General features: G+C 40.0%; 1 protein-coding gene across 1 annotated transcript; it reads left to right on the forward strand.

Moving 5' to 3' along the window:
- Window positions 1-209: 209 nt before the first annotated feature.
- Window positions 210-1,512, forward strand: LOC110258113 (olfactory receptor 5V1-like). The gene has a single exon (XM_021081269.1). It carries the CDS (start codon window positions 439-441, stop codon window positions 1,390-1,392), a length of 954 nt encoding a protein of 317 aa, XP_020936928.1. The 5' UTR covers window positions 210-438; the 3' UTR covers window positions 1,393-1,512.
- The last annotated feature ends 21,256 nt before the right edge of the window (window positions 1,513-22,768 follow it).

The raw sequence follows: 22,768 nt of genomic DNA on the forward strand, positions 1-22,768 counted from the left end.
GGACATTTACATTGTTTCCATGTTGTGACTATTGTGAATAGTGCTGCAATGAACATGTGGTACATGTGTCTTTTTTAAGGAAAGTTTTGTCTGGATATATGCCCAAGAGTGGGATTGCTGGACCCAGCCATTATTAAGGTGTATCATGCCCTTTTGCCCATTTCTTTCTAATGAAACACTGTCTGTGGTGTACAATTTTAGAGATTTTTATTTACAAGGGAATTCCTGAATGTGCTTACAACTGTGTTCTGTGTTAAGTTTGAGTTATGATTTGCAAAGGGTTGCTGCTTCTCAGGGTTGATATCTCATATAGAGGGCAATAATTTTTATTTTTAACACTTTCATTTTCTTGTTTTGAAGACCATTGCTACTGTGCATGTGATTATTTTAATCTGTGCTTCTCTTTGCCCAATTCGCAAAAGAAAACCAGGTAATATCATGGATGGAAAGAATCAAACAGCTCTGTCTGAATTCATCATTTTGGGATTCTCCAATCTAAACCAACTGCAGTTTTTACTCTTCACCATCTTCTTCCTGACCTATATCTGTACTTTAGGAGGAAATACATTCATTATCTTGGTGACTGTGGTTGATCCACGTCTACATACACCCATGTACCATTTCCTAGGGAACCTGGCCTTTCTTGACATCTGCTATACCACCACCAACGTCCCCCAGATGATGGCGCATCTTCTGTCAGAGAAGAAGAGCATTTCTTATGGGGGATGCATGGCTCAACTTTTTGCATTTATTTTCTTTGTGGGATCAGAGTGTCTCCTCCTGGCAGCAATGGCATATGATCACTACACTGCAATCTGTAAGCCCTTAAGGTATTCAGTTATTATGAACAAGGTTCTGTATAGCCAGTTAGCAGCCTCCTGCTGGTCTGGTGGTTTCCTCAATTCAGCGGTACACACAGTACTGACATTCCGACTGCCCTTCTGTGGCAACAACCAGATTAATTATTTCTTCTGTGATATACCTCCTTTGTTGGTCTTGTCTTGCGGGGACACTTCTGTCAATGAATTGGCACTACTATCCATTGGGGTGGTCATTGGTTGGACTCCTTTCCTGTGTATTGTCCTTTCCTACCTCTATATTATCTCCACCATCTTGAGGATCCGATCCTCCAAGGGGAGACAAAAGGCCTTTTCCACCTGTGCCTCCCACCTGACCATTGTCCTTCTCTATTACGGCAGCGCCATCTTCACATACGTACGGCCCATCTCATCTTACTCACTGGAGAAAGACAGACTCATCTCAGTATTGTATAGTGTTGTCACTCCCATGCTAAACCCTATAATTTACACACTGAGGAATAAAGACATCAAAGAAGCTATGAAAGCTGTGGGGAGAAAGTGGCAGCTGCCACTTCTTTCTTTCGATGTGTAACCTTCACTTATCTGCTGTCAATTATTTTAACCATATATCAACTGTGGCTTTTTCACCAGCTAGCTGTTTTTAGTGACACTCAATTGTGTGTGTGTGTGTGTGTGTCTTTTTTTGTGTTTTTTTTTTTTAGGGCTGCACCTGAGGCATATGGAGGTTCCCAGTCTAGGGATCAAATTGGAGCTGCAGCTGCTGACCTACACCACAGCCACAGCAACGCCAGATCCAGGCTGTGTTGTGACCTACAATGCAGCTCACGCCAACGCCAGATCCTTAACCCATTGAGTGAGGCCAGTGATCGAACCTGAGTCCTCATGGATACTAGTTGGGTTCATTAACCACTGAGCCATGAGGTGAACTTCCCAGTGACACTCAGTTTTTAAGTCAATTGCAATGTATGGACAGATAATGAAGAGTTGGCACACTCAACCCTAAGTGTACATATTCTGGAGCTTTTGTTAGTCCTGTGCAAAGCTGTTAATGTTACTCTTTTTAGATATGTCCTCTTGTTGATACTGTCCATTTCTGAATTCTTCATCCCAAAGATGGTGCCCCTTTTCCATGCAAAATTGGTTATAAAGTTTAAGTAAACTTCTCTATTCCCATTTGTTCATCACTTGATCAGATAATTTTAGTCTTCCTGTGTCAGCATTTGTTCCTCATCAAATATTGCAAAAATGGGAAACAGCCAACATTTAATCTTTGATCATATGCTCTTCAATCTCAATGTGGTCTGCCTCTTTCATCTGCCTTCCTTTCTTCTTTTCGTTCTTTCTGTTTCTTTCCTCTCTCTCTTCCCATTCCTTTCCTTCCTTCCCTTCTTCTTTCCTTCCTTCCTTTCGTTTCTTCTAATTATTTACCTCAATAAGCCTTTTTTAATCTTAAAACAATTATTATTTAAAAATTTTGGGGTCCCTGTCGTGGTTCAGCAGTAACAAACTTGACTAGGATCCATGAGGACGAAGTTTTGATCCCCGGCCTCACTCCATGGATTAAGGATCTGGCATTGCTGTGAGCTGTGGTGTAGGTCAAGGACGTGGCTCTGACCTTGCATTGCTGTGGTTGTGGTATAGGCTGGCAGCTACAGCTCCAATTTGACCCCTAGCCTGGGAACTTCCCTATGTCGTGGCTGCAGCTCCTAAAAAGTAAAAAAAAAATAAATTAAAAAAATAAATAAATGAAAATATTATTGTGGTAAAAACACTTAACGTGAGATTTACCTTCTGGATAAAGAAGATGCAGTACATATACACAATGGAATATTACTCAGCCATTAAAAGGAATGAAATACCGGTATTTTTAGCAACATGGATGGAGCTAGAAATTATCATGCTAAGTGAAGTTAGTCAGACAATGAGACACCAACATCAAATGCTATCACTGACATGTGGAATCTGAAAAAAGGACACAATGAACTCCTTTGCAGAGCAGATACCAACTCACAGACTTTGAAAAACTTAATGGTTTCCAAAGGAGACAGCTCAGGGGGTAGAGAGAATGCACTGGGGTTGTGGGATGGAAATCCTATAAAATTGGATTGTGATGATCATTGTACAACTATAAATGTAATAGATTCATTGAGTAATAAAAATAAAATTAAATTAAAAAAAGATTTACCTTCTTAACAAATTTTTAAGCACACAATAGTGTGGGGAGTTGTTCAAAGGATATGCAGTTTTGGTGATGCAAAGTAATATGTAGATCTGCTGTACAGCATTGTTACTATAATTAACAATACTGTTATACTGATTAATTATAATCCTATGCCACGGCTCCTCATTTTGTAAATGTACAGCCTTTACTTCTATCCTTAATTCAGTCAAGTCTCATAAGCCCAAGTTTATTGTTTTAATTCAAACTCAATGCTCTTGTCAAAATCATTTTTCATTCTTTAAAAAAAAAAATCAATGCCACTACAAATCCCACATCTAGTTTCTATCTCATTATCTTTCTTCCCTTCCTGATGCTCTTCCGGTAATTAGTTCAGAGCTCTGAACAAAAACAGCATTTCAGTAAAGCTGTGGCTGATGATTTTCAATGTACTAAAGAAAATAAGTAAAGTAATATTAAAAAGAAGAAAAATTAAATGCACATAATAAAACCTATGGAAGTAAATCCCAAAACAAATTTCCTGGCATAACACTGGAGAGGTTCACAAGCCATCTGAGATGTTTCTTCTCACAACAAAATAGGAAGGAGAGTAAGAACTGTGGAGAGTGAGAATGAAGAGAAAAGAGAGCCAATAATCAGTGATATTATATACCTGAGCAAATGGGAGTGGCTACGACACGGTGCAAGGGCTTATCTCTGTGATAGGAAGGAAAGAGGAGATCCATGTATTTGGAGGCCAAAAAGCGTTGGAGTTCCTGATCGATGGTTTGTTTCACTTTGTAATGTAAGAAAAAATTATCTACTTAAAATCTTTTTAAAACCTGTAATGTCACCATTAATTTTTAATTGGGATTTAGTATTTATGCCATAAAATATATAAAACACAATTGTACATTTAGAGAAGATTTGACTGATGCTATCGAATCACTCCAGAAAATTTCCTCCATGCCCTGTCCCAGTCAATTCTCCCACCCACTCCAGAAGTCACTCTTCAGATTTGTATTGTCCTGTCTTAATTTGGTCTGTTCTAGAGTTTGATATAAATGAAATCATATGATATGTGCTATTTTGTGCCTAGTTTATTTTGATTAACATAATACTTCTAAGATTCTTCCATGATTTTGAGCATATCAGTAGTTTGTTCTATTTTATTGCCAAGTGGTATTCCATTATATGAATTTACTGTGATTTATCTTTCAACAGTCAATAGATATTTGGGCTGTTTATAGTTTTGGCTATACAAATAAAATTTTTATGAAAATTAATGTAGGAATCCCTTGACAGATATGTGTCCATTTGTCTTGAATAAATTAGGTAGAGGTGAAATGGCTGAGTCATAAATAATATATTTAACTTTGCTAGAAAATGGCAATAAATATTCCAATGTAGTTGTTTCAATTTATTCTCTCACCAGCAGTATATGAGTTCTAGTCGCTCCATGTCTTTGCCAATGCACTTGATATTGTCAGTTATTTTTAAGCCACAAACATTAATTGGCTCATGTAACAGAAGTCCAGAGGAGAAGGGCTTCAAGTACAGTTTCATCAGGGCTGTGGCCTGATTTGTTTGTGATTCTCTCACATCTGCTCCCATCCATGGAGCTTCATTTTCAGGCTCCCTTCCAGCAGCATTCAGGGTTACAGGCTCCTTCTATTTCCATGGATAATGTTGGAGCCCTCCCCCTCTCCATTCTCACAAGCATTGTAAAAAAGGTCTTGGGCTTTGTCTGACTTGATCTTATTGAGTCAGGTCTGGCTCTTGGAGTGTCTGGTTCTAAATGGCTGTTTAGGGAAACCAAGAAGATGGAGCTGATGAGCATATCTAAGTGACATTTGGGCCTCAGGGCTCAGTGGAGTCTGGAGGAGTTTCTGCCTAGTCATTGAAGGAGGTAATTGAAATGAGGTGAGCACTAGATGACTCTCAGGCTGGACCAGGGCAGTCAGAGGCTCCTTACCCCACTCCTTGGAACATCCATTCTGCCCACGGTTCTCACAGTGGGAGCCATATTTGAAGGCTGCAGCTCTGAGAGAGCAATGTATTGCTGAGAAATTGGGATGGCACACATGATCGAACCCAACTAAGGCCTCTGTATAAATTTAATTTTTTTAATTTTTAATTTTTTAATTATAGTTGATTTACAATGTTCTATCAATTTCTACTATATAGCAAAGTGACCCAGTAATCATTTAAGATTCTGGTGGGCAGGGACAGGGATCTTCTCATTTTCTGGGCTCCCAAGAGAAATTTTCTAAGTTCCTTGCTTACCTTTTTTTTTTTTTTTTTTTTTTGGTCTTTTTAGGGCCTCACCCTCAGCATATGGAAGTTCTCAGGCTAGGGGTCGAATTGGAGCTGCAGCTGCTGACCTATGCCACAGCCATAGCAACGCAGGATCCCAGCCCCGTCTGTGACCTACACCACAGCTCATGGCAACCCTGGATCCTTACCCACTGAGCAATGCCAGGGATTGAACCCGTGTCCTCATGGATACTAATCGGGTTTATTACCTCTGAGCCCCCATGGGAACTCCATCCTTGCTTACTTTTTTACTTCTGCCTACCATCTGGAATCGTCTGCCTCTTTCTTCCATCTCTCCCTGCCCTCCGTTTTAGATTTCACCCAAGGAAGTCCCAAGTTTGCAAACCACCACAGTGCTCTCTGCTCTCTGCTCTGCACAAGTGTCTGATTTTATAAAATAATACAGTTATCTTGGCAGCAGAACACTGGAGCTGGAACTCCCACGCCTGAGCTCTTCAGAGTTCAATATCATATATGGGTCTGTTTGAAGACCCATGAGAGGCCCAGCACTGACATTTTGGAGGTTATACTGTACGTCATGGCAAATGCATTGAAACGTGGCTACATCCCACCATTCACTATAAGCAAAAGCTGGGAATATTACCTATAAGAAAGCAGCAGTTGGAAGTTCCTTGTGGCACAGAGTTAAGGATCCGGTGTTGCTGCAGCGATAGCGCTGGCTGCCACTGCAGGATAGGTTCGACCCAGCAGGCACCCAAAGTGCTCTTATATGCCTCAGTTAACTTTGTAGCTGCTTTATCTGTGTCTTTTCTTCCAGCATGAATAATGGCAAGGCTGCTGTTCTGCTTTATCAGTTCAAACTCATTTTCACTATTTCTCTCAAAAGTTTTTACTTTTTTGGTTCTGTGATCTATTCATCTACCAATACCACACTGTCAGGTTTATTATAGATCTAGGGTAAGACTTGAAGTAAAGTTATTTAAATACTCAGATGGGTCCTTTTCCAAAAAATTTTCAATTATTCTATCTTTGCATTTACAAATAAATTTTAAAATCAACCTCAGTTTCCACTGGAAAGACTGCTGGGTTTTCATACGGATGGCGCTGAAAGTATAGATCAATATGGGGAGAATTTGCATAGATCAATGTTTCCCAATCTTTTAAAATTATCATCCCTCTAAGGAGCTTTTTGACACTTTTTAAAAAAATCATCCTATCCCTACAAAATTTTAATACCCCAGACATCCAATATATACACTTTGGACTACGGCCTTTGGAGGAATGTGAATCATTGTAATATCTAAGATTTTTTGGTACCCTGAAAACCAATTTGCACCCTCTTTGGAGCAATATCATCCTGTTGAGGTTTACTTGGTGTAGATTTATATGTTCTATTTCTCCCTTTATCTGTTTTTAAAAATTTCTCTCAGCAATGTTTTGCAGTTTTCAGAGTAAAGCTCCTTCACAGTTTTTGGTGAAAGTTATTCCAAAATATTTTATGGCTTGTTTTTATGCTCTTGCACACGGTATGGTACTCTTTTAAAATTTGATTTCCCAAGTGTTTTTTGCTACTGTGTAGAAATACAGGAGTTCCCGTCATGGCCTAGTGGTTAACGAACCTGACTAGTATCCATGAAGTTGTGGGTTCAATCGCTGGCCTTGCTGGGTGGGTTAAGGATCTGGCGTTGTTGTGAGCTGTGGTGTAGGTCTCAGATGAGGCTCAGATCTGGCGTTACTGTGGCTGTGGAGTAAGCCGGCAGCTGCAGCTCCAATTTGACCCCTACCTGGGAACCTCTATATGCCACGGGTGCAGCCCTAAAAAGGCAAAAGAGAAGAAGGAAGAAAGGAAGGAAGGAAGGAAAGAAAAAAGAAAGGAAGAAAGAAAGACAAATGATTTTGTGTGATAATCTTATATACTGCAAAATCTTGTTAATGTTTCTTACTAGTGCCTTTCAAGCAGGTTTTTTTTGTTTTTGTTTTAGATTCTCAAGATATTTTTTATAGAAACATTATATTTGTCAGAATAAAGAGAGTTTTACCCTTGCCTTTCCAGTCTTTTTGTCTCTCTTTTTTACTTGCTTTTTTGCACTAAGACCTTCAGTAAAATGTTGAATGTGAATGACAAAAGCTGAATATTCTTTCTTAATGTTTCCAGTTTGTATCTTCCCTCTGATTTTCTTTGTCAGTATTGCTAAAAGCTTATTATTTTTTTTCAAATAATTAATTTTTATCTATATTGGTTTTTTATTTTCAGTTTCCTTGATTACTGTCCTTTATTCTCATTTAACTACATAATTTGGGTTCCTTTCCTATTCTTTTTCTATCTTATTAAGGTTGAAATTGAATTTATCAGTATGAGAACTTTCTTATATTCTAATTGGAACATTGAGTCACTACTTTAGCCACATTTCATGTGTCTTAATATGTTATATTTTGATTCCATTTAAATATGTATTAATTTCCTTTGAGACTTTGTCTTTGATCAGTGCAGTTCTATAAACTTAGGAGGAGAAAGATAATCTATTATCATTACATAGATATTATTATTTGTTACTCTATCTTCATTCCTGATTTTACAGTTTCCCCTGTTACTATTTCCTTTCTTTCTGAAGAATTTCATTTAGCAATTTAAAAAAAAATTGAGGTAACATTGAATTATAACATTATAGAAATTTCATGTATGTGACATGATATTTCAACTGCTGTGTACACTGCAGTGTTCTCACCACCAGTCCACCCCCACACTGTTGACCCCTTTAGCCATGTTGACCTCCTTCCACCTCCCTTTCCCTTTGGTCATTGTGACTCTGTTCTCTCTATTTATGTGTTTGGTTTTATTTGGTTTGGTTATTTATTATGCATTTATGTATGTGTCTGTGTTGGTATTTACATATTTATTTTTATATTCTGCATATGAATTGTTTAGCAAAATTCTTCTGGTTGCCACTTCTCTTAGTTTTTCCTCACCTGAGATATTTATTTATTTATTTATTTATTTTTAATTTATTTTTTATTGTTATTTCCCCAACACACTTTTTTTTCCCACTGTACAGCTTGGGGACCCAGTTACCCATACATGTATACATAATTTTTTCTCCCATTGTCGTGCTGCATTGTAAGTATCTAGACATAGTTCTCAGTGCTGCACAGCAGGATCTCATTGTAAATCCATGCCAAGAGCAATTGTTTGCATCCCTTGACCCCAAGCTCCCAATCCCTTCCACTCCCTCCCACTTCCCTTGGCAACCACAAGTCTATTCTCCAAGTCTGTGATTTTCTTTTCTGTGGAAAGGTTCATTTGTGCTGTATATTAGATACCAGATATGAGTGATATCATATGAATATTTATTTATTGCCTCTTAGGGACGCACCTGAGGCATATGGAGGTTCCCAAGCTAGGGGTCCAATCAGAGTTACAGCTGCCGGCCTACTCCACAACCACAGCAATGGGGGATCCAAGCCTCATCTGCAACCTACACCACAACTCACAGCAATACCGGATCCCCAACCCACTGAGCAAGACCTGGGATCGAACCTACAACCTCATGGATACTGGTCAGATTCATTTCCACTGTACCACAAAGGGAACTCCGAGAATATTTTTATCTTACATCATTCCTGAAGGATATTTTCACTGGACATTGATTTTTTTCAGCACTATGCAGATGCTGTTTCACTTTCTTCTGGCCTCCATAATTCTAATGAGTAACCAGCCAGCTATTCAAATCACTGGTCTATTGTTAATATATTGTTTTTGTTTGGCCGGTTTTCAAAATTTTCTCTTTAGTTTTCATTATTTTACTTATCTGGTTGTAGATATTTGGGGGGGGTGTTAATCTTTGGGGTTCTCTCTCAGCTCCTTGAACCTGTAGACATAATTTTTACCAGACTTGGGAAGTTTCTCATCATTATTTCTTCCATTTTTTAATATTACACATTTTCTTTTTCCTATGGGGACTCTCCTGACAGAAATCTTAGGCTTTTGTTATTATCTTATAGAGTCCCAAGGTTCTGTTTTGTTTTTTTTTTTCCAATAATTTTTTCTCTGTTTCTTAGATTGGAAATATTTTGCTAACCTACATTCAAATTTATGCTCTTTGCTTTGCTGTCTCCATTCTGCTACTGAGTCCATCTAATAGTTTTTCTTGGGGGGTGGTGAGCTCACTGCATGTGGAAGTTCCTGGGCTAGGGATGGAACCTGCACCACAGCAGTGACCCAAGCCACTGCAGTGATAACACTGGATCCTTAACCTGCCATGCCACAAGAGAACTCCCATCCATATTTTGATGATTGTATTTCAGCTCTAAAATTCTCATTTGCTTTTTGGGTTGTTTTTGTTTTTGTTGTTTTTGCTTTTTAGGACCACACTCATGGCATATGAAAGTTCTCATGCTAGGGGTCAAACTGGAGCTGTAGCTGCTGGTTTACACTACAGCCACAGCGTCATGGGATCTGAGCTGCACCTGTGACCTACACCACAGCTCATGGCAACACCAGATCCCCAACCCACTGAGCAAGGCCAGGGATCGAACCTGCATCCTCACGGATACTATTTGGATTCGTTTCTGCTGTGCCACAACAGGAACTTCTGCTTTTTCTTTGTAATTCTATTTCTTTGCTAAGACTTTCTACATTTTATGAGTATTTTGAATTGCTTGTTCAAGTTTGTTTTTATAAATGCTTTAAATTCTTTTGCCAGATAATCCGACATCGTGTTTTCTCAGTGTTGGCTTGTTTATTTTTTCTTATATGTTTGAAAATTTTGTTATTCTTTGCACACTCAGTATTTTTGGATTGCATCATAATTGTTTTTAATGTTACAGTATGAGACTCTGGGTCTTGTTTAGATCCTATGGAGTCATTGCCTTTGTTTTGGTCAGCAATTAACTTGAGTTTGAGCATCAGGTTCCAACCTACCTCTTGTGGATTGCAGCTGCAATGTTAGTTCAAGTTTCAAAGCTTTTTGCAGTTCTTGAGATCTGTCTCACTGATTATCCTGTTCAGTAGTCAGTTTGGAACCTGGAAGTTCAGTTTTTGAAGTTTTTGCTATGCTGCTTAATATTGAATTCACACATATGAAACTTGCTCTCTCACTCTTATCTCCCTAGTAGTACCTGGTTTTATGGTCCTCTATCTAGAACCTAGAGCTCTGTCGCAGGACATGTTTCTACAATATTTTCTTAGCCTCTTTGCTGAAAACTCCATCTTGTCTTGCTTTACTTTACCCCATCTTCCTGCTTTAAAAACAGTCGCAGTGCTGGTGAATGACTTAAGCTTAAGAACAAAGACCTAAAGGCATAAGTTATTCATAGGGTGGGCTGAATGAGGACATAATGCTTTGGTCTAGGCACGCAGGACCTGTGCAGATTGGCAAGCCATTTGCACAGCATGATATGTCCTCTTAAGAATAAGAGAAAGAGGAGCCTCATGGCCCCAAGGGGTTTATGAGGAGTCCTTAGCAGGATATGCATTAGCAAGGAGAACTGAGGTGCAAATCTAGGTATGCTGTCTGCAGAAGCACAGTGGTGATTCTCTAGATGCTATGCATAGATAGCTGAAGCCAAGCTTCCTCAAATGCTAATGATTGTTAAGTGCCTAAAGGTCAGAATAAAAGCTTAATCACCAACCAGGTTACGTGATTTTTAAAATAAGTTTAAAAACCCTATGTCCTGCACCTACAACCCCCTCCTCACTTGAGTAATCCTCCAGAGCACAATAAAAGCAGTGTGGTTTCTTGAGGCAGTGCTCTTGGTCCCTGAGACCTTGAGTCCCCCGGTTCCCACCTTTACTTAAGATAAATATCTCTGTGTCTTGTTTTATGTTAACGATTTTCCTTAAGTTTCACAGTACCCGTTCTTCAGCCCCATCCTCTGAGCTTGTCTCGGCAGAGCTCTAGCTACCCTGCTCTGCCATGCACTTTCTTAATTGCCCTCAGTCTATAGAGAAGAAGCAGGCAGACGAAAGAGAAAAATCAGTGGGGTTGGTTTCTTTTTCATGAAACTGCAGATCCCCAGAATGGAGAGTTGGGTTCCCTTCCAGGAGAGGAAGGTTCTATTCCCACTGCTGTGGACATGAGCTAGATATGAAATAAAAGAGAAAAGAGAAAAAAAATAACCGGAATTGATCTGTAACATCAGCTCTTATGTGGGTCTTTAGCCAGAGAGCCTTAAGCCTTGAACAGCAGCACCAGCTCTCCCTGGATCCCCAGCCTGCCAACCCACCTGCAGGTTTTGGACTTACCAGCTTCCATAATCACATAAACCCAATTTCTTAACTAAATCTCTCAATAGATACACTTCCTTTTAGTTCTGTTCTCTAGAGAATCTAGACTAATACAGACTTTGGTATTCCTCATTCCAAGCAATAGGAATTCATTTTCATGCTCCTTGAGCCAGAGACTCTCAGAGGGCTTTTCCCAGAGCTCACTGTGACTGTGGTATGAAGTTAGCCGTGTTACTTTTGTGCTTCTGATTGTGTTAAGCTTGGGCTGGGGTACTGTGGAGGGGAAAAGTGGTAAATATTGCCAGTTTGGTGACAGTATGAATTCTAGTATTCTTCCCCAATCCACCTGCTAATATTTACTTTTTCAGAGCTCGAATAGCTTCTCCTTGCATTCTGTTCATGTTTTATAGCTGCATTTAGTAGAAGAGATAAAGTGAGTGTGTTTACACCATCATCCAGGAAACTAGAATCTGTATTTTGAAATTTGATTGACATTCAGTTAAACAAAATAGTCAAGGCTTATTTCCTCCAGATTGTTAGTTTTCCATATTGTTTTCACCTCTGTCAGTATAGGAGGGAGTTGGAACTATAACAGCGACTGTTGGTGGGTGTAGGAATAGCTGTGAGGTGGTGGAAGCACCACCAGCTTGCAATCAGTAGTCTTGAGTTTGAAGCTGGACATTACTGTTAAATACCAGTGCAATCTGAGTTAAGGCTATTATTCCTTAATTTCAATTTTCTTTTCTGTAAAATGAACATGAGTTTTAAAAACATGAATGCATAATTTTTAAAAACACAAATGTAATTTTTGAAATAAGTAACTGTAGAAAATGACCCATTGTTATTTGGGTGGCAGAATATGAGAGATAACATCTCTTGCATGCTTATTGTGTGTGATACTGTTTAATGCGATTAGTATACATTAACCTGTTTGATATTCATTACAGTCTCATGAGAGAGGTACTATTATTATCTTTTTTACAGATAAACAGCTGACCCACAACATTGCTAACTAGCTTTCCTAAGGTCGCATGTTTACCAACGGGTGGGTTATTGTTCACACTCAGGTACTCTGATTCTAAAAGCTATGTTCTTAACTGCTGTATATACTACATTGAGAATGAGCAGCATGTTTTATTATTTTCATGGAATCGTTAAAAAGAATGAGGACTGAATCAGTCTATTTGGAATATACCATTCGATTATTCCAGCTCATTTCACTACAAAACAAAAGAGAATCTTAAATTTTGGAATTTGGATTCCTTCTTCTAATATAGTGAATAGGTCACTAGAATAACTTTAGAGGCCCCTACAGTACTTCTTTTCTCTCTGAGACTCTAGATCGTGACAGTCACTAATCTGTACTAAATATATGTGCTCTCCACCTTGTACTAAGAAACAATCCATTCATTTCACATGGAGCAGCAGCTGCTTAAAGCAGTTAAAAACTGTCTCCTTGGTAATCGGCTGTTGTCATGCGGGGTTTTGTTCTATCAAGGTCACCAGGGGCCTCATTAGAAAACTTCAGATAATTATATTATTAAAATGTTATGAATGTTTTCACAAAGTCAGTAGGAACATAATTGTTTTAAGTGCCTCAAAACTATTTTCCCCAAAGAGCAAGATGATTTATTGGGGTGAGAAAACCAAATACTTTCAAGGTTGTCTCCAGAGGGCCCAGCTTTGTTAGGCAGTCCCTGCTGCTTCCAGCTCAATTTTGCCTCCTGGTTTTAGCAATTTCACAGTTTGACTTCTGCAGGAGGCCTCTGGGAGCAGGTTGCTCAACAAAGAACATTAAAATACACTTCAAAGTTTAATCCCTTACCAGGGAAAAAGGTGGGCAACTGCAAACAACACACCACTCAACTGCAAAGTAAAGTCATTACTATTGAAAAAGGAAGACATTTGAGGAAAGGCCTCAAGGGTGTTTTATTTTCTCCAAGAGCCACTAACTTCAGAATGAATGGGAAATGGACCTTGTTAATATCAACCCTTTATAGATTCATGCAGCCATTCATTCACTTATTTACTCATTTCATTCAATTATTTTGATAACCTAGATCATTGTTTTAGTGCCTTTCTATATTCAAAGTTCTCATTAAACCAAACAGTAATAATTCAGGTAACATATAAATGAGGAAGGTGGCTTATTTTGTAACATGGAAAGTTTTTTCCACTTGATATTTAATTGTAGCATTTTAAATAATTTTGTTTAATTTTGCAATGTTTTCTATAGTTTACTGCTCTTCATGAATCAGTGTATAGATTTTTCACATCTGGACACAATTTACTGTTGAGATTACAGTCTTAGGCCTGATGTTTGTTATCAGATTGTCTACAAATTATTTTTGTTAGGGGCCACATGGGGGCTCATTGTTGCAATGGCTCTTCATGCTGACCCAGGAGAGGGACCGCCTTGCTCAGGCGACATCCTGTTTTCGCCGCTCCTGCGGACTTTCCCAAGGCTGCGAGACCCTTCCCCCCTTCACCATGGGACACCACACACCTCCAGCTTTCTCAGGATTAGGAGACCACCCTACCGTGAGACACCTCTGACTTTCTCATGACTAGGTGACCACCAGAGTTCAGGTGCAGGCGAAAGATCGACTGAACTCCCTCCGCCTCAGGGAATCCCATTTCCCACCCGCGGGGTATAAGAAGGGCATGGGGGGGGGGGGCAGGCTGGCTCTTCTCAAGGGTCCGTTGAAAGGATGAAAATGCAACCTAACCCTCCCAGAACCCAGGAAGTTAATAAAAAGCTCTAAATGCCCCCGAATTCCAGACCCTGCTGGCTGCCAGTAAATAGGTAGAAGGTCACACTTCCTATTGTTCCAGGGCCTGCTATCCTGGCCTAAGTAAGATAACAGGAAATGAGTTGACTAATCGCTTATCTGGATTCTGTAAAACTGACTGGCACCATAGAAGAATTGATTACACATTGACAGCCCTAGTGACCTATCTCAACTGCAATCTGTCACTCTGCCCAGGAGCCCACGCAGATGCGGACCTCCGGAGCTATTTTAAAATGATTGGTCCACGGAGCGCGGGCTCTCGATATTTTCAAATGATTGGTTTGTGACGCACAGGTTTTGTTGTGAACCCCATAAAAGCTGTCCCGATTCCGCACTCGGGGCCGCAGTCCTCTACCCCTGCGTGGTGTACGACTGTGGGCCCCAGCGCGCTTGGAATAAAAATCCTCTTGCTGTTTGCATCAAGACCGCTTCTCGTGAGTGATTTGGGGTGTCGCCTCTTCCGAGCCCGGACGAGGGGGATTGTTCTTTTACTGGTCTTTCACCGTCACCCTCTCCCCTTCCACTCTAGTAAATTTTCTTCTCTTTGCCTAAACACCCAGCTTGTTCTCTTTTTCTCCGCGCTCGCCTTACAATTTTTATCTAGCTTTGAAAGCTATATGCGTATTATAAATACATAAGGCTATGTACAGATTACAAACATACACACAATTAAATACATGTAATAAAATTGCATACTTGGAGTATTTCATTAGATTATACCAGCTTGTGAAACATGTATTATCACACTTAAGCATTTACAAAAAGTGGATTCTAAGCTAAGGAAGAATAACTTTAGGTAAAAACAGTCATAATAATTCTGTGAGAAATCATCTCTTACCTCTATAGCTGCATCTTTTCATTCTGAACTCATAATTAAGTTGCCTTGTTCTAGAACTTCTGCTCTGATTACATTAGAAATAAATTAACCAACACTATTCTCTTCCCCCAGGTCCTCTGGTTTTTTTGGTGTGTATTAAATCAACAATAGTGCTTATTTGGAGGAAATGGATGGATGTGGTAAAGGGATAAGAGGAATATATTTCATCATATCTTTCATGTGTTTTATTTTCTAAATATGTGAAAGTATCAAAGTATCATCTATTCAATGATACTAAACTACATCCATAATTTTTTTTGCTTTTTAGGGCCACACCTGGAGCATATGGAGGTTCCCAGGCTAGGGGTCTAGTCGGAGCTGTAGCTGCCGGCCTACACCACAGCCACAGCAACACGGGATCCAAGCCACATCTGTGACCTACACCACAGCTCACAGCAACGCCGTATCCTTAACCCACCGAGCAAGGCCAGGGATCGAACCCACAACCTCATGGTTCCTAGTCTGATTCGTTTACTCTGTACCACAATGGAGACTCCTTACAGCCATTATTAAATAAGTGATTGCATGGAAGAAAGAAGTATATTATGCAAGGGTATTCTCATGTTATTAATTGGCACAGGACATATTTTTTTATCCCTTTCAGAATGGCAGAGAGCACATTTTAAGATGGTGTTAACATCATCTCATTTAATTCAAATGGAAATTATCTGCTTTCCTTTTTTTTTGTCTTTTCCAGGGCCAAACATGTGGCATATGGAGTTCCCGGGCTAGGGGTTGAATTGAAGCTGTAGCTGCCGGACTACACCACAGCCACAGCAACACGGGATCCAAGCCACGTCTGCGACCTACACCACAGCTCATGGCAACACCAGATCCTTAACCCACTAAGCAAGGCCAGGGATCGAACCCGAAACCTCATGGTTTTTAGTCAGATTCATTAACCACTGAGCCACGAAGGGAACTCCTGCTTTCTTAATTTTAATTTGATTTAGTTTAAGAATGGTTAGGTGGTATCTATAATCTGGAGGGAGAATACCAAGTGGAGGACGTAAAACAACCATGTCTTCAAGATCCCACCCAGGCTCCAGACATGATTTCAGCTGATGCAACAAATAGGAAACAGACTCCAGCACAGATGAAGGCCCCAGGACCAAGATCTTTTAAGGAGCTGTTGAACCTCAAAATAAACAGAGCCAAAAGGATTGTTAAAATTCACACTTAATGACCTAAATCCTCCTTCCCTGGTTCCCAAGCCCCCTTCCCCCTTCTCCATGAGACTTCGTGACTTAGCATATGAAACCCTAACTATAAAAAAGCCCTTGCTGCAGTAGCAGGAGGCCTGAGTTCTCTCTGCTCAGTGCTTCAGGCCGCTCTGTTGGTCAGCAAACCTGTTTGCCATCTCAGTGCTCCAGTCTTTGTCTCCTTCAACTTCGCCATCCTAACAAGAATCATAAATCAAATTCTTAATGTCTAACTGACCACTGTCTTTCCCCGCTAGTCTCTTGGTGTATACTTTAAGATATAAACAAATTTAAAATTAACCTGAACAAACAAAACAGTAAATATCTTACTGATTTTTATTAATATATTTGAGTAAGTGTGATAGGGATGGAGAAGACACAGGTTGTTGTAGAAGTCCCAGTACAGGATCATGGATAGAGAGGGAAATCTAGGGGACTTTGGGGAGATCACTGTAAGGTAGTAAGTTGCTCCAGAAAAGCCAGCAGAACAAGGCAGGCTTGCTTGACTAGTGGAGGTACAAGAATTGCCTCGGATCATTGGGTCAGGGATGGGATGAGGCCTGCATTCAGATTCAGACCAAGGGCAGGAGTTTGAGGACCACCCTTTTGCTGATTTGAATACACACCTTACTGGACACCAAGGAGGAGAACCACTACTTCCAGAAAAGAAGAAGTGGTCTTTTTTGACCCCCCACTCCCCTTGAATGATAGAACTGTAGCCCAGCGGATCCTCAGGTCAGAGCGTCCGTGCCTGCCTGCTTGGATCTCTCATAAGTGTCCTATCCTAATAAATCTATTTCTTGCCTATCAATTTGTCTCTCGCTGAATTCCTTCTGCACGGAGACATGAAGAACCTGAACCTCAGTGAGTCCAGACACAGGGTGAATGATTCTAATTTAAAACTGTGGGTTTAAGTCCCAATCTGGGTTTTAGGCTGGGTTCGAGTCCTGGCACCTGGGTTCGAGTCCTGGCACCTGGGTTCAAGTCCCAATCTGGTTCGGGCCATTAATACTGTCAGTTTCAAGTTTATATATATATGTGTATATGTATATGTGTAAAAATATATATATTATATTTGAGTATTTGTGTATATGTATTACACACACACACACACACACACACACACACACACACACACACACTGATAATGACTAAGAGTTATATTCTGCTTAATGACCGACTGGGAAACTTTTTTTTCTGTCTTTTTAGGGTCGCGCCTGTGGCGTATGGAAGTTCCCAGGCTATGGGTTGAAATGGAGCTGTAGCTGCTGGCCTAGGCCACAGCCATATCAACTGGAGATCCGAGCCTGCATCTTCGACCTACACCACAGCTCACAGCAATGCCGGACCCTTAACCCACTGAGAAAGGCCAGGGATTGAACCTGCATCCTCATGGATGCTCACCAGATTCGTTACTGCTGAGCCACAACAGGAAATCCCGGAAACTATTTTTTTTACTTAAAGCAAAAACTGCTTTTTTCTTTGCAACCCATTCCCATGATTGTCTCATTCTAGCTTCACCCAGGTCCAACTGCAAATTCATATCAGATGAAAATATGTATCAGGTGAAAACATGGGATCATGAATACAGCGAGCATGATTCTGGAGCCACGTAACCTCTGCACTTTCAAACAATGTGATAGAGTAAGGCATTGCAATTTTTAGTTTGAAAATATGATTAAATGAAATTTGAGAGAAGATATTCAAAATACCAGGTCATGTAACCATAATGTTTCTGTCTTGCCTGTTCAAAGGTTGTCTCTTGTAGAAAACCTCAGATTAAACCTCATTTTGGAATAATTATATTACTATGCAACACAAGTTCTAGTGATCTAACTTTAATTTCATCCTGCCGGGTATTCATCCTTTAGTACTTCTTGGGTGAAAATTATTTTTATGATTATGTCAAATATACCTTAGGGGAAAATGATTCCATTTTCTCTGTTAAATTCAGGAAGCACCTAATATGTTCTCCTTTTTCATTTAGTTAAATGATTTCCAAAGGGATATTTTTAATAAGCAGTAGTACTGCAGTGCCTGGCAACCATGACTTGGCATGTAAATAGTTAATACACTGCTTTCCAAAAGTCTATTATGTAAACCCAAGTGAGACTACATGCTTCTCTTACTTACCAGAGTCATTCTGAAATTTGTCATATCCTTCCAGGTGCTGTTCACGAGTAAAGAGTTTTTATTGTTGTATATTCAGCCCAAAAGATGAGTACATCTTTGAAAAAACAAATTCTTTTCTCTAGGACCAAAATGTATATTTCAGGATGATGAACAAGTGTTTTCATTTGTGAACGTTCTATACAAAGATGAAAACAGGCATGACATTTTTTTTTCACTTCCAATTCTCCCACCTTTTTTTTTTTTCCAGTCTATTTGTCTTTTTAGGGTGGCACATGTGGCATATGGAGGTTCCCAGGCTAGGGGCTGAATTGGAGCTGTAGCTGCTGGCCATGGCCACGGCAACGCAGGATCCAAGCTGTGCCTGCAACTTACACCACAGCTCACGGCAACACTGGATCCTTAACCCACTGAGCGAGGCCAGGGATAGAACACGCATCCTTATGAATACTAGTTAGGCTGGTCAACCACTGAGCCAAGACGGGAACTCCTATCCCTCCTTTCTTATTTGTCACTGTCAGTTTTACTCTGAATTGAAATGCTTCCTTTTGAATCATTTCAAGGGTAAAGCCTCATTTTGGAAGTGGAATCCTTTAAAACAATGGCTTTAAAACACTGTCTTTTGAAAACCTTGTTGCTGCTTGACCTGTTGGGATTGACAGATGATATCTGCTTCTGGGATAATTCACAAATTTACAACTCTTGGCTTGATCAGACCACACTGGTGACCAATAGTCTTAATATTCCCTCAACTTGACTGGAGTTTAGACAGGTTTCTTCCTGACTCTAGCCCCTGACTTTCTTTATCATTTTCACATTAGAAAGGAGTTCCCATCGTGGCTCAGTGGTTAATGAATCCAACTAATATCCATGAGGACGTGGGTTCGATTCCTGGCCTCGATCAGTGGGTTAAGGATCAGGCATTGCCGTGAGATGTGGTGTAGGTGGAAGACACGGCTCAGATCTGGTGTTGCTATGGCTGTGGCATAGGCCAGCAGCTGTAGCTCCGATTTGACCCTAGCCTGGGAACCTCCATATGCCGCAACTGCGGCCCTCAAAAGACCAAAAAAGGAAAAAAGAAAATTTGTAACTCTAAAGTCTTTTTAGGGCCACACCCACAGCATATGGAGGTTCTCAGGCTAGGGCTCGAATCAGAGCTGTAGCCACTGGCCTATACCACAGTCACAGCAATGCCAGATCTGAGTCACATCTGCGAATACACCACAGCTCACAGCAACACTGGATCCTTAACCCAATGAGTTGAGGCAGGGATCAAACCTGTGTCCTCATGGATGCTAGTCAGATTCGTTTCTGTTGAGCCACGACAGGAACTCCTCTCTCCCCTTTAAGTCATAAATATTTTTAAAATCTTCCTTCCAGTTTTATGACCTAGGAATGTCTTTCTCAACCAGCAAGTCACTCCTTTGAAATGTAATCCTCCAAGAAGATACCTTTGCTCTCATCTGGTCTCTGTGGGAGGGGGAGTCTAACCTCCACAGTTGCTTTGCTCCAAGTTCTAAAACTGCCTCCTGTCAAGAAGATACAAAGAGATTACTTTTGTTTTGGGTAGAACCAACTAGCAAACACAGCTGGCCTTCAGTCCCTCTGCCTCAGCTCTTCAAAACTCTCCAACCCTTTTTTTCAGCAAAGCTGAGCTTAGACTGAGTTCTGTCTTTTCTCCTCTATTGCAGTAGCCTTGAATAATGTCTTCCATCCCTTTTCCTTTGTCCAGTGCAATTTATACCTTGACGGTGATACTCATTGGGTGACTAACCCTCATCTTTGCATCTCCTTCCTGCCTGCAGAATTTTCTGTCTGCCATATCTCTTTCAAGCTTACTTGTTCAGTGTTTTATCTTCAGACCCTGTTATGAGGCCAGAATGGTCCATCTCCAGATTTTCCTTTCAATTTCAGGCACCATGGTGGGCCAGTTAGCAATCAACTCAAGACCAGTGTTGTTTGGTGTTTAAGGGCAGCTCAGGCAACTAAACCCCAGAGGTCCCTGGCTTCTCCCTAAATGGACATAAATTCTTCTCTCAATAATATCCTCAATTTATCCAACCTTTCCCTCTTTAGATTATTCCAGAAAGGGGACATCAGAAAAATGTGGATAATCATGCTGCTATCTTTACTCATCTCATTTCCTTTTTTAGTTAGTTATATCTTGCACTAAAAAATGAGGAAGACATTTCTCTAACTTTTCCTGTTATGTTTCGGAACTCAGCTAAGCCTTAGTATGTGCAATAATCTCTCTGGGCATGAGGAGAACCTCATCTGTTGACTACTACCAGCGCGGTTGTTGATTTTCCAAAAGTGGAAATGAATCTGACTAGGAACCATATGGTTGCAGGTTCAATCCCTGGCCTCGCTCAATGGGTTAACGATCTGGCATTGCTGTGAGCTGTGGTGTAGGTCAAAGACGCGGCTCCCATCTTGCATTGCTGTGGCTGTGGTGCAGGCCAGCAGCTATAGCACCAATTAGGCCCCTAGCCTGGGGACCCCCATATGCTGCAGGTGTGGCCCTAAAAAGACAAAAGACAAAAAAAAAGAGACTGTCGTTTTGCTTCATGATTCAGTTTTTTATCCTTTCTTTCTCTATTAAAAGTTCTATCACCACAACAACTATATGGATGTGTAGAAAGATTAAGAGCGAAAAGAGCTCCTATTTATTAAGAGCTTATTAAATATCAAATAGTATTTTAAGTGTCTTACGTGTGTTAACATCCAGCAAGCTTCACAATACTATAAATTACTATTACTAACCCTATTTTACAGGTAAAAAGACTAAGGCAGAGAGATTAAAAAACCATTAATAGTGATATAACCAGAAAGTAGGGAAGCCTTGGCAATCTCACTCAAGTCTTTTAACATCTATAATACTCTCAAGGAAAAATAATTTATTCTCAGGTAAAAAAGAGTAAAACACATTAAAACTTTAAAAATATCACCTCACACAGACACACACTTTATTTGCAGCAGAGAAGTCCAGATCTACCTTGCTAGTGGAAAGTAGAGTTAACGATTACAAAATTGTTTAATGCACCCGAGTTTGAGATACTCTTAGTCCACATTGGTCTTATTCTGTATCAACCAGGAGAAGGCCTGGCATAAGACAGATCCTGAACACATGGCTTTAAATGAATCCTTGAATAATCTTCTGTGTAAAAATTACATGTCTGTGGAGCTCCCTGCTGGTTCAGCGGGTCAAAGACCACTGTTGGCACTGTGGCTCAGGTCCCAGCTGTGGTGTGGGTTTGATCCCTGGAACTTCCACATGCGGAACATGCAACAACAACAAAAAAAGAATTATATGTTTGAATGATGGATTATTCTGTTTATGAATTTAAAAATAAATAACTCATCTGATTGTGTACTTTCATGTTATAATGGAATTCATATAGAAAACACAAAAATTACTGAGAATTATTAGAAATTAATAGTGGCTAAATTTAAGTTTAAAATATAAGAATTAGTGCAGTATTCCTTCTTAACAGTTGCAGTTCTCAAATTTCTTAGTTGCAACACATAGAGCCAATCCTAGCTGTATTTAGCTACACCACAGGTTCTCTTGGAAGGCATGATAATAAAGTTTGGAAGATATGAGCCCAGGGCAGTGAAACTGACCTAGCACAGAGCGCACTGCTGACAGTGCTGGACACAGACTCTGCATTTCCTCCTGTGGAAGTGCAGGACTAGATTCCAGACTCCACTACTTCTGCTCCCCAAAGCTGAATGCCTCTACCACCAGCTTCGTTAGAAATGGATACCACTTGGTTCCTGCCTCTCACATTGCTTTTCTTTAAGTCGAAGTCTCAGGCTGGAAAATCTAATCTCAGAACCAAGGTCCCATGCCTGCATTCTAGCCATAAGGGATACCAGGAAAGGGAGTTTTACTCTGTCTTGGGAGATAGTAGTAGGAGTAGTGCGGGAATTCCTACCCTCTATAACATTGTTCAGAGATACTCAGTATGTGCAATGCATGTTTAACGAATAGAAAGTGAGTCAGGTTTATAGTAATCACGCATGCATGAAATCATAAAGTCTATTGAAAAATGTGAGTTACTTTTGTAAAGAGAATTAGCAAAATGTGATTTAGCATAAACAACAAAATTTTTAGTATTTCTTGGTAAAAAGATACTATGTAACAGAGCACATTTTTGAAGTTAATTGATCAATTTTGAAGGATTGAATGCTCTCAAGAACAAACACAGTATTTATTGAAATAAATGAAAAGGTTCAAAATAAGAATACAAGGCAATAAAAATATTATATAGATCAAAGAATGGTT

The sequence above is a fragment of the Sus scrofa genome, unplaced genomic scaffold, assembly GCF_000003025.6.
Source record: "Sus scrofa isolate TJ Tabasco breed Duroc unplaced genomic scaffold, Sscrofa11.1 Contig1263, whole genome shotgun sequence".
NCBI lineage: Eukaryota > Metazoa > Chordata > Mammalia > Artiodactyla > Suidae > Sus > Sus scrofa.

What these genes read in the sequence shown, in the direction of transcription:
- LOC110258113 (XM_021081269.1), top strand. Translation starts at nt 439, where the DNA reads ATGGATGGAAAGAATCAAACAGCTCTGTCTGAATTCATCATTTTGGGA.